Raw genomic sequence first — 16,839 nt, 5'->3', positions numbered from 1 at the left:
ATATGGGACTCGATCCCGGGATCACGGGATCAAACCCAGAGTCGAAGACATGTGCTCAACTGCTGAGCCACCCAGGAGTCCCAATATTTATGTATGTATGTATGTAAATCTCTACACCCAACATGGGGCTTGAAATCACAACCCTGAGATCAAAAGTCACATACTTTTCCTACTGAGCCAGCCAGGTGCCCATCCTTTTAGCCCCTTTTTAATGTTTTAGTTTCCTAGGGCTGCCATAACAAAGCACCCCAACTTAGGGGGCATAAACAATAGAAATTTATTCTCTCATAATTCAGGAGTCCAGAAGTCTGGCAGAGTTGGTTCCTTCTGGAGGCTCTGAGGGAGAATCTGTTCTAGTCCTTTATCGTAACTTCTCATGGTTGTTGGCAATCTTTGGTGTTCCTTGGCTTGTAGAAACATCATTTCAATCTCTGCCTCTGTCATTACATGTAATTCTTCTTGCCTCTCCTCTGTGTCTCTGTGTCCAAACTTCTCTTATAAAGAGAACAGTCATTGAATTTAGGGCCTATCCTATCCTTGTATGACTGTATCTTAACTTGAATACATCTGCAAAGACCCTATTCCCAAATAAGATCACATTCAAAAATACTAGAAGTTAGGACTGGAACATATCTTTTTGGGTGACCCAATCCCACCTACCACACTGAATTAATTTCTTTCTTTCTTTCTTTTTTTCTTTCTTCTTTCTTTCTTTCTTTCTTTCTTTCTTTCTTTCTTTCTTTCTTCCTTTCTTTCTTTCTTTCTTTCTTTTAAAATATTTTATTTATTTATTCATGAGAGACACACACACACAGAGAGAGAGAGAGAGGCAGAGACACAGGCAGAGAGAGAGAAGCAGGCTCCATGCAGGGAGCCTGATGTGGGACTCGATCCCAGGACCCCAGGATGGCCCTGGGCTGAAGGCAGCGCTAAACTGCTGAGCCACCTGGGCTGCCCAAAAAATAAGCTTCAAAGAGAGAACAGAAAGAGCTGAAAAGAATTACTCAGAGGAGCATAAAATGTCATGCCACCTACTCACACAACTGCCACCTTGCCCAACCTTGGCCCTCTGACTTACTGCCCTGCCAGGATCCTGCCTCACTGTAGTGTTTTTGTTGTTGTTGTTGTTTGTTTGTTTTTTTGTTTTGTTTTTGTTTTTGTTTTTTTTATGATAGGCACACAGTGAGAGAGAGAGAGAGAGAGAGAGAGGCAGAGACACAGGCAGAGGGAGAAGCAGGCTCCATGCCCCAGGAGCCCGACGTGGGATTCAATCTGGGGTCTCCAGCATCACACCCTGGGCCAAAGGCAGGCGCCAAACCGCTGCGCCACCCAGGGATCCCCTGCCTCACTGTAGTAGAGATCACTTGGAAATACACAGGTCTAACTACATCCCTCAGGGTTCAGGCCCAAGAGAGAAAAACATAGAGATGCTCCTTCTAATGCTACCCAAGTTCTGAGTGACAAATCCTCATTTCCTGACCCTGGATGCTCTTCATCCAGGATAACGGACATTGTAAATATCCATCCCTTCCAGGGGATGTCTTGTCCCCCACACCCCTGAAAAGGGACAGATTCAATAGATTCTCTCAAAACATAGTCCGCTACCATTACTCTAAGAGATACACAAACGGTGGGAAAGGACAGGTTCAGTGAGCTTTCTAAAAGATCCCAAACAAAAATAAATAAATAAATAAAAATTAAAAAAAAATAAATAAAAAAAATAAAAGATCCCAAACCCCCCAGTATGTCCCCACCATTACACAGTGTTCCTTAACCAGCTATTATAAACTTTGAGAGAAGGATCTGTGTTTGTCTCACTTATTGTTCTATCCCCGGTAGCTACCATAGAGGCTGCTGCATAGTAGGACCGTGATAAACATGTACGGATGAGGCAGCTAGAGCCCAATTAGGACTGGGACATGCTAGAGATCACACACAGAGTTGATGGCTGAGTTAGCGCTCCAGCCCAGGACCTCTTCTATCGCCTGACCCCCCAACTTAGCTGAACCTGTTTAGGTAAGCTAATCAGTAGGTAAAGCCCAAACTTGTCTTGCCTAAACTACTGCAATTCTGATCTCCCTACCATTATTTCTCCATACAGTTTTTTTTTTAAGATTTTATTTATTCAAGAGAGACACACACAGAGAGGCAGAGACACAGGCAGAGGGACAAGCAGGCCTCCTGCTAGGAGCCCGATGTGGGACTCGATCCTAGATCCCAGGATCATGCCCTGAGCTGAAGACAGACACTCAACCGCTGAGCCACCCAGGCGTCCCCTCTCTACAGTTTCTAAATCTTAAATCATTCAGGCATGAGCGCATGTACACGCACACACACACACACACACACACATACACACCTGTAGACTCTCTGACCCATCAGTCCTTTGCATGACCTATTAGAGAGCATCCCTTGTCTGATTCCTTCCCACCAGTGTGGTTTTGACCTCACATTTTAACCTTCAGGCATGACCCCTTCTCATGCCTATCTTGTTTATTCAGAAAACTCCCATTCCCTCTTGAAGACCGAGCTCGGATCCCTGGGTGGCGCAGCGGTTTGGCGCCTGCCTTTGGCCCAGGGCGCGATCCTGGAGACCCGGGATCGAATCCCACATCGGGCTCCCGGTGCATGGAGCCTGCTTCTCCCTCTGCCTGTGTCTCTGCCTCTCTCTCTCTCTGTGACTATCATAAATAAATAAAAAAAAATTTAAAAAAAAAAAAAAAAGAAGACCGAGCTCAAAATCACCTGCCTTTGTAAAATGTTCTTTGACACTCTCTCTCAAGCTCAGTTCCCAGTGTTGCCATAGCAACATGCCATTTCTGCCTCTTGGACAGTTCAAATAAAATCACCTCATTCTCATCTCTGGGGAGGAAGGCTGCCCCTACTAGTGACTGGTTTATCTGCTCCTCCACAGTAAAGCCCCAGGGTGATGCCCACAGGGTTTGGCATAGAGTAGGGGCCCTGGGGGACATTGTGAGGATTTGGCTAAGTGAGCGATGAGACACTGAGGCCACTACAACAGCTCCCAAAAAAGCAGCCAAACCCCTTTTTCCCTTCCCACATCTGGAATTTCCAGGATTTTTTTTCTGTAACTTTCCTCAAGAGAACTGAGATTATCTTAGCAGCAAAACAGCCAGGTGAGGAGAGATGGGTTGCAGTGTCAAAAATGTGTGTCCCGGGGCTCAGTGGGTTAAGTGTCTGCCTTCAACTCAGGTCATGATCCTAGAATCCTGAGATCAAGCCCTACATCAGGCTCCCTGCTCAGTGGGGAGTCTGCTTCTCCCTCTTCTGCTCCCTTTGGCTATGCTCTCTCTCTTTCTGTCAAATACATAAATAAAATATTGAAAAAAAAAAAGAGTCTTAAAAAAAAATGTGTGTGCCCTTCCCCTCCCCTAAGAACACTTTTCCAGGTGACCTCACCCAGGACAGCCCAGGCAAGATCTGTAAGAAGGGGGTGGGGAGCTGTTTTAGAGTTTGAAATGGGAAGGAGCACACAAATGACTCTAGTCCTCAAGCATTCTTCTGTGAGTAATTACCTAGGGCACTCTTTAAAATGCAGATACCAGGGTACCTGGGTGAGGCAGGCGGTCCAGTCCATTAAGCATCCAACTCTTGATTTCAGCTCCTGTCATGATCTCTGGGTCCTGGAATCAGCCCAGCGTCAGGCCCCACATTTACACAGTCTGCTTGTCCCTCTCCCTCTGCTACTCCCCTGCTCTCTCACTCTCAAATAAATATATAAATAAAATGCTTTTTTTTTTTTCCAAAATGTAGATACCTGGACCCTGCCCCCAGAGAATATCATTGAGTATGTCAAAGTTTGCCTAAGAATCTGCATTAAAAACCAAAACAAGGGCATCTGGCTGGCTCAGTCAGAGTTTGCAACTCTTGATCTCAGGGTTGTGGGTTTGAGCCCCCCACATTGGGTGTAGAGATTACTCAAAAAATAGAATCTGAAAACAACAACAACAACAAAACAAAACAAAACAATTTTCCCAGTGATTCAAATGCAAGAAATCTTCAGATCACACTTTGGGAAACCCTGGCCAAGAAAATCTTTTTTGGCACCAGCTAAAGATCTGGCCTCTTCCTCTCTCTCTCTCTTTCTCTCTCTCTCTCCCTCTCTCTCAACTCCAGCCTCAGCGACCTGGATGTCTATAGGGATCCTGCGAAGAGACAATGAGGCAGACCCACATCAGGATTCCAATAGGAAGAGGGGTTAAGCCTGTAGAGTGTGGGCCCAGAGGGCAGAACAAGCCCCACAGGGAAGCAGACATCCGCTCAACCCAGGAAGACTTTCAAGGCAGGATCCACTGTATCACGCCCAGCTTCAGGCCTACCATCTAGTGGGAAAGCTCCCACCATCCTTGGATAACTCTAAATTCCCTGGCATGGATACAAGTTCCCTCAGAATCCAGCCCTGCTTACTTCTCCAATCCTTTAGTCTCCAGCTGTCAGAACTTAGTCTATATCCCATCCCCACCAAACAGAACCTCTCTTGCTCCTCCAAAATGTCAAGCCTTCAATTCCTTAGCCTTCCTTGTTTGCCTCTCTCCTCCAGGATTTGGCCCATTCTGGTAGCTCTGTCTAACCTGCCCGTCCCGATCCTGTCACCCTGGAATTAATTTCCTCTAACCCCACAGCTAGATGACATGTCCCTGATCTCTGCTCCTTCTATACCCCATATAGGGGATCCCTGGGTGGCTCAGCGGTTTAGCGCCTGCCTTTGGCCCAGGGCGCGATCCTGGAGTCCGGGGATCGAGTCCCGTGTCGGGCTCCTGGCATGGAGCCTGCTTCTCCTTCCTCCTGTGTCTCTGCCTCTCTCTCTCTCTCTATGTCTATCATAAATAAATAAATAAATCTTTTAAAAAAGAGAGAGAGAGAGAGAACTATTGTCTAAAAAAAAAAAATTATTTACTGCACCCCCCCTCCACAACAACAAGACCTGACATACTATCTGTACAAGAAATATTTACTGGGGCGCCTGGGTGGCTCAGTCAGTTGAGCAACCACCTTTTGATTTTGGCTCAGGTCATGATCTCAGGGTCATGAGACTGAGCCTTGTGTCATGTTCCACGTTTAGTGGGAGTCTGCTTGAGATTCTCTCTCTTCCCTCTCCCTCTGCCTTTCCTGCTGCTCATACTCTCTAAATTAATTAATTAATTAATTAATTTTAAAAAGTTTTTTTTTTAAAGAAATACTTATCCATGGGATCCCTGGGTGGCGCAGCGGTTTGGCGCCTGCCTTTGGCCCAGGGCGCGATCCTGGAGACCCGGGATCGAATCCCACATCGGGCTCCCAGTGCATGGAGCCTGCTTCTCCCTCTGCCTATGTCTCTGCCTCTCTCTCTCTCTCTCTCTCTCTCTGTGACTATCATAAATAAATAAAAAATTAAAAAAAAAAAAGAGACTGAATGCACCAGCCAGGCATCTTGAGCAGCAACCAGATGGAAGGGGGTGGGGAGAAGGTATCACCCTGGTTTTCTGGTCCTTCAATCCAGTGTCTGTCACACCTGCCTCTGAAAATATAGGTACTTGCCAGGCCGGACTGGACCCACTGGGCATAGAGAGGTCCCCTCAGCCTTAGGTGAGGCAAGTCTCTCAAGTACTAATTCTCTGAATATCTTTTGAGTATGGCCCCCTGCAACCAGGTCTCACCAACTTAGCCTGGTGGTACTCCATCCTTACTTCATGCCAGGCTCCAGGGGAGCAGGGCAGACAAGGTCTGAGTCTCCCCAACCCACTAGCTGATCCCATAGCCTGTCAGTTGGGGTAAACCAGGTTTCCAACCCTGGCCTGTCAGTGGTAACATGTGGGTGTACCTGCAAGAGAGGCCAGGAGATCATACAATGCCCTGAGCCAGGGCAAGTGGTAGCCAAAGCTGCTGGAGAGCTGCTCAGTTTCCAGTCTACCCCTGAAGCACAGTTCTTTTCAGGTCTTCACAGCCCCCAGAGGTGGGAGAATCCAGTGTAGATGGATCCATGCCAGCCCTCCCTCACCCCCAACCCTACTCCAAGGAGATAGGCCTGGGTGGGGCCTGAGCCCCAGGGGTCAGGGTATCTGAAGGTGCCCAGGAGTATGGTGTTCACCCTGCTAGTTGATTAACTATGTAACCCCTTTCCCTCTCTGAGCCTGGGATTTCTCCTCTACAAATGAGGGAGAGAGACTAGACTGGTGTTTCGTGATCTTGAATCAGGATTATCTGAGCAGCAGCAAGAGAAAGGAACTTGAAAACACACAAGTCCCTGGGCACCATCCCAAAGCTCCTAAAGGAATCTGAACCCACGTGGAGAAGAGGCCTCCTCCAGCCCTGGACCCCAACCTCACCCCAGCTGGGGAGTCTCTGGAGTCCCTCCAAATCTTCCCCAGCACCCCTCCACTGAGAAACTCTCTGGGATACAATCTTTAAGCCTTCTTGAGCCAGGGCTAGAGTAAGCTGCCCCATCTCTCTCTCTCCAAAAACTTCTGGAGCCTGAAGCACTAGTCAGTGAGCAGTTTATTATCCATCAAGTTGTCCCCAGCCTCCCAGCACCGTGGCCTGTACACAACTAGACACAGCCTTCACTCCAGTTTCAGTCTGTCCTTGCACCTGGCCTCGGGCCCCACTCCCATCCTAGTCCTCCATGGCAGCACCAGGCCCAAGGGCCACACCTCTGCTAGGGGAAGGGGAGAGGAAGCAAAAGCTGGAGAAAGGGGAGCCACGTTGGCCCCAAGCTTCTGGAACCACCACCCCGGGATGAAGGAAAGTGGGCAAGGCTGGGGGAAGCTGGGGTTGCCAGGCGATGCTTCAGGCAGGAGGCTCTTCTCCAGGAGGTGCAGGGAAGCCACTCAGGTCTCGGCCAATGATCTCACTCACTGTAAAGGAGGGGCAGTTGAACAATTGGGCTAGGGACTGGTTCCCTCCTTTTCCAGAGACCCCCAATCCATTCCAGGCAGGCCTCAGTCTAGGATGCCTCTAGGGTCCTCCTCCACTGGCTTCTCTTCCACTGGGCCTCAGTTCCCCCAATGTGTCTTGATATCTGGTCCCAATCAAATCTCGCTCAGTTCCATCCATGTGGGTTCCCAGGCCCCCATCCCAGCCCTTTCCTGCTGGCTTGGCCTGCAAGGTTAGGGCAGTTGCTGTCAGCAGGGCTGCAGGTGTGTGTAGTCAGGAGTAAGAAGGAGACACAAAATAACAAGGCTCCTCAACACCAATCCTGACCACAGTCACTATGTGCAAGGGAGAGCTGAGGAAGGGAAAGCATGCTTGACTGGGACCTCTGCAAGCCCCTGCCCCTCTCTGAAATTCAGTGCCTAAATCCACAAATTGAGGGAGCTATGCTAAATGAGCTGGAAAGTGCTTCTAGCCCTGAGATTTTGTGATCTGGGGCAGAGGGCAGAGGCAGAAGGGCTGGGGCAGGTTTTCCATGCACCCTTTGGAACTGAGTTTAACTGGATTCAGGTGGCCACATGCACCGAGCACTTGCCTCCTGAGACCCTCCGACTGGCCCTGAGGGACCGAGGATGCCCCATCTCTGGGAAGCCAAACTCCAGCCCTCAGCAAACATGCAGAGCAATCTCTTGCACACATTCACACTCGAAGCCCCCAGTCGCACACCCACCTTCCTCCAGCGTGATACCCTGGATAGGGACATTGTCTCGGAAGCCGCTGCCGTAGCCACCCCTGGATTTCTCCTGCTCCGGAGCCCCCTCCCCAGGGCCATAGCTTGGCCCTACCTCATTGTATCCCTCGGCAGGTGGGGGGTGAACACCACTCTGGGGAGGGAATGGGCCTTCAAGCGGTGGGGATGAAGGCAGTGGAGGCCGAAAGGGGGCTGGAGGAGGGAATGGCAGCCCCAAGGGAAATGGGGAGCCCCGTCCTCCATAGGGGTCACTAGGGAAGGGCCGGGGAAGGAAGGAAACGGGAGGTGGGCGGGCACAACCTGTGGCACCCCCGGTCTCAGGGAACATCCGCAAGCCAGGTCTGTAGGACGGTGGGGGCCCCGTCTGGGGGTACAGAGGGGGTGTGCCATAGCTGAAGCCTTCTGACAGGTAAGGAGTTTCATAAGCAGGGTCTTCATGGGGATAGGAGGGGTAAGGGGGCCTGGGTGGTGAGAAGTCCATGTCAGTGCCAAAGGGGGGGCCAGGTGCTGAAGGGAAGCTGCGGAGAGATGAGTCCGGTAAAGGCTCCTCCTTGAAGATCACTAGGCAAAAGGTAAATCAGGAGAACACGCTGGTGAGAGGGCCAACTGTCTCCCCACTACAAAACCTCCAACCATGTCTCTGTCCCCAGGCTTCAGTCCTCCTGTGGCCCCTCATGATGGGGCACTGCATGTCTCTCGCCCCTGCCTCAGCTTCCCACACCCCCACCTCCCAAACCCCTACCATGGGCCATCCTAGAGCGTACCAGGCAGGAACTTGAAACTCTGGGTAGGACTGCGCTTCCTCCGCCCATTGGAGACATAAAAGTAGACCTGGACCGGCCGGGATACCCGCTTGTTGCTGTACTCGGGGACAGTCAGGGTCAGCGTCACCTGGGAAAGAGCACAGGATGAGTCAGGGAGCCCTCAGGGATCCAGGCTCAACCCAGCCCTTCCAAGGACCCAAACTCCATCTCCTCACTTTTTTTCATTTGCGTAACATCAAATTCATTCCCTAGAGATGAGCCTGCTTCTACAGTAGCCAGGCCACCTCCTCCAGCAAAGGTAGCTTCTGGACTCCATTCCCATGGGTAAGAGACATAGTTGGGAGTTTCCTGACTTCTCCCACTACCCACCCAGGATGGGTGCCCTAGTGACATTGGTACCTCATTGCTCTGCAACCGGTTCACCGTGGCCTCCTCCTCCCATTGCAGCTTTCCATCTGTGCAGGAGGAACACAGAGCTCCAGCCCAGCTCCCAGCCCCTTCCCTCTGCCCCCCTGCCATTTCTCCTCCTGCTAGAGCAGAGGCCAGACTCAAAAGTCCCCTACGGGGCCTGGCTCACAGAGGAGCCCACTGCTTGTTTATTCAATTGGATGGAAGAGGTAGCAAACAGAAACCAAGAGACATGGCAAGGCCAGCCCAGGAACCAGAGAGAGTTCATGATGGAGACAACTCTTGAACCCTCCCATCCAGCTCCAAACATCCCCTCCCATGATAGTGCTGGGAGGAAGTTCAAGGGTAGGAAAGGGTCCTAGCTTGAAGGAAGGCAATGAGATAAGACCCCATTCTCAAGATCCAGGACCTCTGAACCTGCTTCAGTGTAGTCTCAGGGTGCTATATTGAGTGTAGGGGCTGGGGCTCCTGATGGGCAAGGTTAGGGGAGATTGGTGGTTTTACCTGGACCCCTCGGTCTTCCCTTCTCCAGCCCTGCAGCTGACCTGAGGCGCCTCACAGGCTTTGTAATCATGGCTGTGCCACCAGGGCCATAACTCAGGAGGGTTTCAGGAGTGGTGAGGGTATAAGTCCCCTCTTCCCTTCTCTTTACAGCCCATCCACATGGGAGTAAATTATGTCAAAGCTGACTCCCCTTTAATAAAACGAATGTGGATTTCTTACATTTGTTCATCATCTTGAGTATTTTTATTTATTTATTTTTTTTTAAGTAATCTCTACACCCAATGTGGGGCTGGAACTCACAACTCCGAGACTAAGAGTCACATGCTCTACTGACTGAACCAGCCAGGCGCCCCTCTCTTGAGCATTTGAGATTGCTGCTATACCCATCTCCCTATGGGAATCGGGACAATGGGAAGGGCAATCTATCTGTTCTCTGTTACAGGTAAGGCTCAGCTTGCTAGTTTAGTGACAGTGCCAGAGATCTTTCACCCCGTGGGTACTCACCAGGGCCCCTCTCAATGAACACCACCTTGGAGTCTGGCAAGAAGTTGGAGCCAGTGAGCACTAGTTCCTCTCCTCCTCTCACAGAACAGGCACTGGGGCTGTATGCCTCTACCTGGGGCAGCTCCTGGGCTGAGCGCTGGGCTGCAGAGCAGTGCAGGAAAGAAGCTGGCTGGGCTGTGTACCAGAGGACAGCCTCCTCTGCAAACCCCTCCGCCCTTGGAGTAACTGCCACAGGACCCTGGAGGAATCCTCCCCAGTAGCAGACACACAAGGAAATCAACAGTGTCCCTGGGGTCACACAGACCAGGTAAGGAACCTGGACAGAGAGAGGTGAACAAGGTCACCTAAGGCCAGAGTTACCCAAACAAGTACACAGAGCCACCCAGGGACAGATGGAGGACAAGGCCACTCTAGTCCAGCCCAGAGACAGAGTGTGCAGAGGAGATAAATTAGAACACTGCCTCCACCTCCTCCATAACAGAAATAAGTGCTGAGTCCTTTTCAGGGCTCCATGGGACAGACAGGACACAGAACACGATGCAGAAGATATAGGAAGCCAGACAGACCGGCAGAGAAGGAGTGGCAAGAGACATAGAGCTGGCACAGGGCCTCTTTGCTCACAGCATTCAATGGGCACTGATGCTGTCTGCACCGAGACGACCTTCCCGCTGCCTTGGGGCACGTGCACCCGGAAGACGAGCCGCACACGTGTGTTCTTGCGCCCAATGTCTGTCTCCCCCTTCCGCAGCTCAATGTCTGAATTCCGGAGCTTTAGGATTCCAGCACAGTCAATGCTGAAGGCAGAGAGTGGAAGGCAAGCCCTCTAGCTGAAGCCAGAAGAGTGATGCCTCCACAAGAGGGAAGCCCCCACCCTTCATCCAAAGCCCTGAATGACTTCCTCTGGGAGCCTGAGGGGAGTGATTTTTCTAATCACAGGTGGTCTGTCCAAGGTGCTCCCTAGCCCCCAAAGTCCTCTTCTAGATGGTGAGAAGCCTGCAACCTCCTCCTAGAGGTGAGGTCTAGCTCTTCTGGGAAGAGGAAGAGTGGTCCTAGCTTAGACTTCATGGAGAGGGTTGGCCCGAAAGCCTGAACACTGAGGGGAAATGAAGTGGGGACCTACTTGGCTGCCATGTTGTTCTCAGGAAGCAAGGTCATCTCCAACACTTTGGTACCACTGACAACAGCTTCATAGCTAGCCGTGGCCACCATCTTGCCGGTGATACGGTGCACCTGATAGAAGGCATGAGGCCGCAGGTTCCTTTCATCTGCAGTGCCAATGAACATCTGGAGGGTCAGTGGCTTCTCACTGTAGCCTAGGAGCTGGCAGAGGGAAGAGAGAGGCCACCCAGTTGAAATCCCCACTGTCTCATCCTCCATCCATCCCTGGGTTTTCAGTCTACCAGGGGATGAGGATGGTGAAAGATAAAGGATATCCTGAAAAGGATTGGGGGTAGGGGGTGGAGATTGGGCACCAGCTGTGGAGAAAACGTGGCCTGGAGTTCACAGTGTTATTCTTGGAATAAGGCCCAAACTGGGCTGGGCAAAGGGGAAAAATCTTCCAAGAGAGACTGGCCCAACTCAACAGACAACCTAACTCCCAGTGAACTTTGGCCTCAGCCTAACCCAGCCCCCACATCTGGCACGCCACCATTTTCCAGAGTAGACAGAAGGCTGGTGTCCCATGGGAAGAGTGATGGGGGTGGGGTGGAGGGACAGAGGAGTAGAAAGTATATCCGGGTCCTTGAAATGCACCCTTCCTGCCATAACTCCAGCCCCTCCCCCAGGCCGCCTGCAGGGTCATTGCTGAGGAGTGTGGGAAAGGGCACTGCCATGGGTCAGCCCAGCTGGAGCCCATCTGCAGGGATCTGGGACTGGAGAAGAGAAAGGCTATGGGGCCTGCCCCCTGCCCCTTACCTTGACTACAGGGTGACCACCAGGGGCAGCTTTGACAGCTCCTCGGCTGCCCTCAGTCTCATAGTGGGCCCGGTGGTGGGCTCTAGGCTGCACCTCAATCCTCAGCTCCAGCTGCTCATACTGGCTGGGCAGAGGCCAGTCCAGCGGGGGTAAGGCAGAGGTCCTGGATAGGAGAAGAGCACTGAGCATCTGCAGCCCCAGACTCCAGTCAGAGAAGCACTGCGCCCAGCTCCCTGCGATGTGAGGGAGGAGGGGGTGTGGGTGTGGGAGAGAGGAAATCACAGCAGAAATAAAACAGTCCAAAAACCCAGAAGCAACGGGAGAGAGGACACAGCCCTCTCAGGGTCCCTTGAGATGAGGGCGTGGAAGATGGCACCAGGCCTGAGAATCCCTTTTTTCCAGCTCTGAGCACAAGGTTTGGGGTGACAAGGGTTCATTCATCTGGATACAGAAGTGAACCTAGACCTAATCCTAATCCTAATCCTAATCCCCAGACCTGGATAGGAAGAGTCAAGTAAAGAAATACCACTTCAAACTAGAAAAGTCCTCAGAGGTTCATCCCTTTGTTTTTTTTTTAAATAAAGAAACTGAGGCTCAAGGAGTAGAATCCAGCAGGCCAAGCAAGCCAGTGACTGACTGAAGCCAAGATTGTTTCCAGCACCTTTTCTACTAGTTGGGCCTGGATAGGTTAGTTCCAGAAATTTGGGGGTTACAGATGGGCAATTTTCCTGCATTGAGCTTGAAGACATCCTCCAGGTGGTGGCTGGCAATGTCTGGAGACACTTTGGGTAGTCACAGCTAGAGGAAGGGTGTCACTAGTGTCTAGTAGTCAGAGGCCAGGGATGATGCTAAGTCATCTGTGACCACCACAGCCCCATACAATCATTATCTTGCTCAAAATATCAATAGTGCTGGGGGTGTGAAACCCTGCCCTACAAGAACCCAGGGGAACAGGCATTCAGGTTTTCCTCCCCAGGAAATTTTCCTGGATGGAGCCAGCTCCATCTGACATCCCAAGATTTAGGATTATTGAAGCTGGCAGGGTTCTTTGAGAGTGAAAGGAGTGCAAGAACTGCAAGAACTGCTTGTTTTCATCTGAATCCTTTGACTTGCCAGCTATTTTATTCAAATTAGCATCTATCCTTTTAATCAATAAGTCCGGGCCCTAGAAATTAAGTGAGAGAAGGGAGACTTCCTGCCACCCGGCATAAGGCTGAAATCCAGCCAAGTTCAAGCCCAGCCAGTGCCAACACAGAGCTGGGGGTGGGGGAAACACTGGAGGCACTCCTTCTTCACCTAAGTGATCCTTCTGGGTCGTGGGAGGTTTTACCTCACTGGTCCACAGGGAGTGATTGTCCTTTTGCAAATTCTGTCTGGAGGGGGTGGGGCTTTGATTTTGTCTTGTATTGTCTTTTAATTCTCCCCAAAACCGGAAAAATGGCAGCAGTCAAGCTGTCTCAGATTCTCTTTTGAAATACCAAGGGCACAGAACCAGGACCTTTCTTGAAACCCATCCCTTGACTTTCCTGCTCCCTCAATGGGATGGCTGGAGACACAGGTGGTGCCAGGCACAATCCTCACCTGAAGATGGGGCTGTGTCCCCCAATCCGGGCCTTGGACCAAGCCAGTGGGGAAGGCACTGCCAGGTAGTCCATGCCGGCCACCTCCTTCCGAGGACCCCCGGAAGGAGCCGCAGCCTCCTCAGCTCCTGACTGCAGCTTCCCATTGCACGGGGCAGGCTCCTCAGACCGAGGCAGGGCCACCGCCTGCTCGCTGGAAGTCCGCCGGGTCTTCTGCGGGATGCTCTCCGCAGGCGGGGCTCCCACGTAGTCAAAAGGACCGGGGGAGCCGGGGTCCCGAGCCAGAGGCAATGGGGGTGGTGGAGGTGGCTCGGGCCCCTCCTCCCCCAGGCTGCCGCGGCGGGACAGAGCTGGGGAGGCTGAAGACGGGGTTCCGGAGCTGGAATAGCGGCGCTTGCCACATGGAGAGGCGGGCCGTGGGGAAGCCGGGGTGGGCCCAGGAGCGCTGAGGAGCAGCCAGCTATCCTCCGGCCCCCGGCCTCCGGGGCTCGGACCGTACAGGTTCCAGGGGTCGTCGGGGGTCCATGGCCTGGGGGAGGCCCGAGGCGAGGGCAAGGGCGAGCCCAGGCCAAAGCGGGAGGCTGCCTCGTTCAGCTCGGACTCCACCTCGTCGCAGGCTGCGTACAGGGCTGCCTCGTCGGAAGCGTCGGAGAAGAAGCTCCACGAGGACAGGCTGCTGCTGCCAGGGCTGGGGCTGAAGAAGGGGCCCCCGCCCTGGCTCCCTGTCTCTCGGTAGCCCCCAAAGCCTTCCGGCGGGGGGTAATCCCTGGGGGAGCCGTCTCCCCAGGCATCCGGGTTGTCCTCCAGCGTGGCCGGCGGGTCAGGCGTGGGAGAGATGGAGGTGATGCGGATGCTGGGGCATTCGAGAACACGGCCTCCCCCCGCCCCCCCGGAAGCCCCTCCCGGCCCCCCCAGCCTCACTGACCGGGCAGGCTGGCTCTCCCAAGTGCCAGGTGAGGGGGCCGGGCGGGGTGGTGGCGAATGCATGCCAGGCCGAGGGGGTGGAGGCCGGGGAATGCCAATAGGGGCAGCGCCATAGGGAGGGGGCTCCCCCAGGGCCAGACGGCAGCATGGCGGGGCGTCCTCTGAGTCCAGTTCTGTCAAAATGGGAAGGGAGGGGGACAGAGAGAGGGATGCCACGGGAGATGGGGACAAAGAGAAGCAGGTGAGACGTCTGGGCCCCTCGAGTGACCAGCCCTCCAAGTCCTCTATGCCGCCCCCTCCTCAGCATGGGTTCCTGGGTGCCTTTCAGAGCCACGAAGACAAAAACAAAGTTGGACCTCGAGGAGTACAGGGATCCAGACGTCCCAGGCCTTGAGCCCCTGGCCCTGGGACCCGGGGTACCAGACGGGGCGGGTCTTAAGGTGAGGGAGCCGGCTGGAGAGGGGCTGGAGCTGGGCCTGGAGGCGTGTTTAGGGAGGCGCTGGGCTGGGCTGGGGGCGACTCACACATGAACCCAATTAGCAGCGGTTCCCAAACCCCCAAACGGTGCTGGCAGGAGCCCCAGTTGCCATCGCAACGGTGGCCAAGGGGGGGGGCGCCGGGGCTGCGGCGACGAGGGGAGGTGGCTCCTCCCTCGCTCCCCCCATCTGGCGGCAGGGGTGCGGCGGAGGGGATGCGGCGTGCCGGGCCCGGCCCCCGGGAGGGGGGCGCTGGCAGCGCGGATTCCGTGAGAGCCGCGGCCGCCGCCCCCGGCTCAGTCCCCGCCAGCTGCCTCTCCCTGCGGCCGGCGGGGGAGGGGGAGGGGCGCCGTGGCGGGGCCCGAGAGCTCCCCCAGCCCGCGGCGTCGGGTCCGCCGGCCCCGGGCCCGATCCGCCAGCCGCAGGCTCTGCCCCCCCCCGCCCCTGACGGCGCCCGGGGCTCTCGCGGCCGCTCTGGCCGCCCGCGCCCCATCCCAGTGACAGACGGCCCAGCCGAGAGGCGGCGCGCAGCCAACGGCACCCCCGCCCCCACCCCAGTCACGACCTAAAAAGGAGAAAGTGGTGCCCGGCCCCCAGCCCCACCGCCTCAGACCCCTGAGCCCCGCGACTCCCCTCCGCCTCTCAGTCCCTCATCCTCCACCCCAGGCTCGCCGCCCTAAAATCCCCAGGCTCGGGGTCCCCGGGCCCTTCCGTCGCTGACCCCGAGACCCCCTTCCCAGCCCCGCACTAACCTTCCCCCGACCCCCCCGCGCCCAGCGGGGGGGTCTCCTTTTCCTCCCCGAACACCAGCTTAAATTCCAGCTCCTCATCCTCGCAGCTCGCTGCCCCCATGGAGCCGGCCAGAGCCCCCAGGTCCCGGTCTGGGTGGGAGGGGGGAGCTCAGGAGGCTGCCGTATCTTCACCCGTGGCTCCCTCCCTCCCCTTCTCTGAGACGCCCCCTCCTCCGCCGCTGCCTCCTCCCTCCGGACGCCCCCTCGTTATTATAGAAACTTTTCCAAACTTTTTTCCCCAAACTTCTTCAAAGCGCCCCCCCCAGCCTGTCCCTGATTGGCTGCCCGGGATGCTCCAGCCCCTCCTCCAGGGATGAGATGAGAAAACCACGCGCCCCTCGTCCTCCCCCACCCTCCCTCCCCCTGTCCTCGCTCCGGTCCCTCCCCTTAGAAAAAAGAGAGAGAGAACAAAACTGAATTGGAAAACGGTCCCTCAAGCGTGGTGCGACCTTACTGAAGCTTATTGGCCCGCACTCGCGACAATCACACCCCGCAGGGTGCACTACCACCGCGCACACCCCCAACTTGGTCTAAGTTCGGGGGCTCCGGGTCCGAGCGCCTTAAAGCGGCCACATCCGGGGCTCATCGTGTAGAGAAGCCCAGGGATACCCTTTCTTAAGTTCTAAAGAGTTGTGCAACCAGCCGCTCTCCAGGAAGGACACCTCGCCTCCCCTTTCGCTCCAGGCCTGGAGGCCCAGCGGGCTCTGGGGCTCAGAGTGGCTACGGGCTGCTCGGAAAAGGAAAAGGTCATCCCTCGCCTGAGGCCGCCCTGCGTCGGCTTTCTGGAAGCCCTGCCGAGTCAGCCCTTCCAGCCACCGTCTCTCCCCGACCCTCAAAGGTGAAGACCTTTTAGGCGTCTTGGGGCACTGTGCAAAGTCCATAGCCCCTTACTGGGCGGTGATCCAGGCCGGGCTTTACCGCTGCCCCGGTCCCAGCCACCCAGAGGGGCCATTAATTAGCCGCCACGGGAAGTCGGCTCCCTCCTCCCTAGAACTGTAGTCTGGAACGAATCTTCGATCCGATGGCATCCCGCTCCGACTAGCCTGGAAAGTCCTTGCCAGGTTTTCTAAGAGCCCGGAGCCCGGCGACCGTGCGGGCCTCGGGGTTGGACACCTGTCACCTGGGCGAGGGGAGGAAGGAAGACTTGGACTGGAGTTTCCTGGAAGGGCAGGCCTGGTGGGGCCCTGCTGAGTGAGAGAGTTGGAGCGGAGGTTCTGACTCGGAAGCCGCACCAGGGGGTGGGAGGTACCAGGTCGCCCCCCACCCCCGGCACCAACACCGGAGGGCTACTTCACACCTCCCTAACCGGCTGCAGAGGCCTTTAACCTAAATCCCTCTAGCTCAGGGCTGCGC

The 16,839-nt window shown here is 54.7% G+C and overlaps 1 protein-coding gene across 2 annotated transcripts; it reads right to left on the bottom strand.

Annotated features, from left to right (window-relative positions):
* Positions 1-6,477: 6,477 nt before the first annotated feature.
* Positions 6,478-15,780, bottom strand: NFATC4 (nuclear factor of activated T cells 4). Of its 2 annotated transcripts, none has more exons than XM_025443223.2 (10): positions 15,448-15,780; positions 13,297-14,392; positions 11,716-11,878; positions 10,922-11,121; positions 10,423-10,595; positions 9,802-9,942; positions 8,785-8,840; positions 8,386-8,512; positions 7,601-8,182; positions 6,478-6,854 (listed from the first exon to the last, which is right to left on the bottom strand). In XM_025443223.2, exons 1-10 carry the CDS (start codon positions 15,545-15,547, stop codon positions 6,787-6,789), a joined length of 2,706 nt encoding a protein of 901 aa, XP_025299008.1. In that variant the 5' UTR covers positions 15,548-15,780; the 3' UTR covers positions 6,478-6,786. The 2 variants fall into 2 exon arrangements, with proteins under 2 accessions (XP_025299008.1, XP_025299009.1); XM_025443224.2 differs by having other exon boundaries at positions 7,922-8,182; positions 15,448-15,562.
* Between the last annotated feature and the right edge of the window lie 1,059 nt (positions 15,781-16,839).

The sequence above is a fragment of the Canis lupus genome, chromosome 8 (assembly GCF_003254725.2).
Source record: "Canis lupus dingo isolate Sandy chromosome 8, ASM325472v2, whole genome shotgun sequence".
NCBI classification, from domain to species: domain Eukaryota; kingdom Metazoa; phylum Chordata; class Mammalia; order Carnivora; family Canidae; genus Canis; species Canis lupus.
Note: the sequence above shows the minus strand (reverse complement) of the source record. Positions and strands in the feature narration are given on the sequence as shown.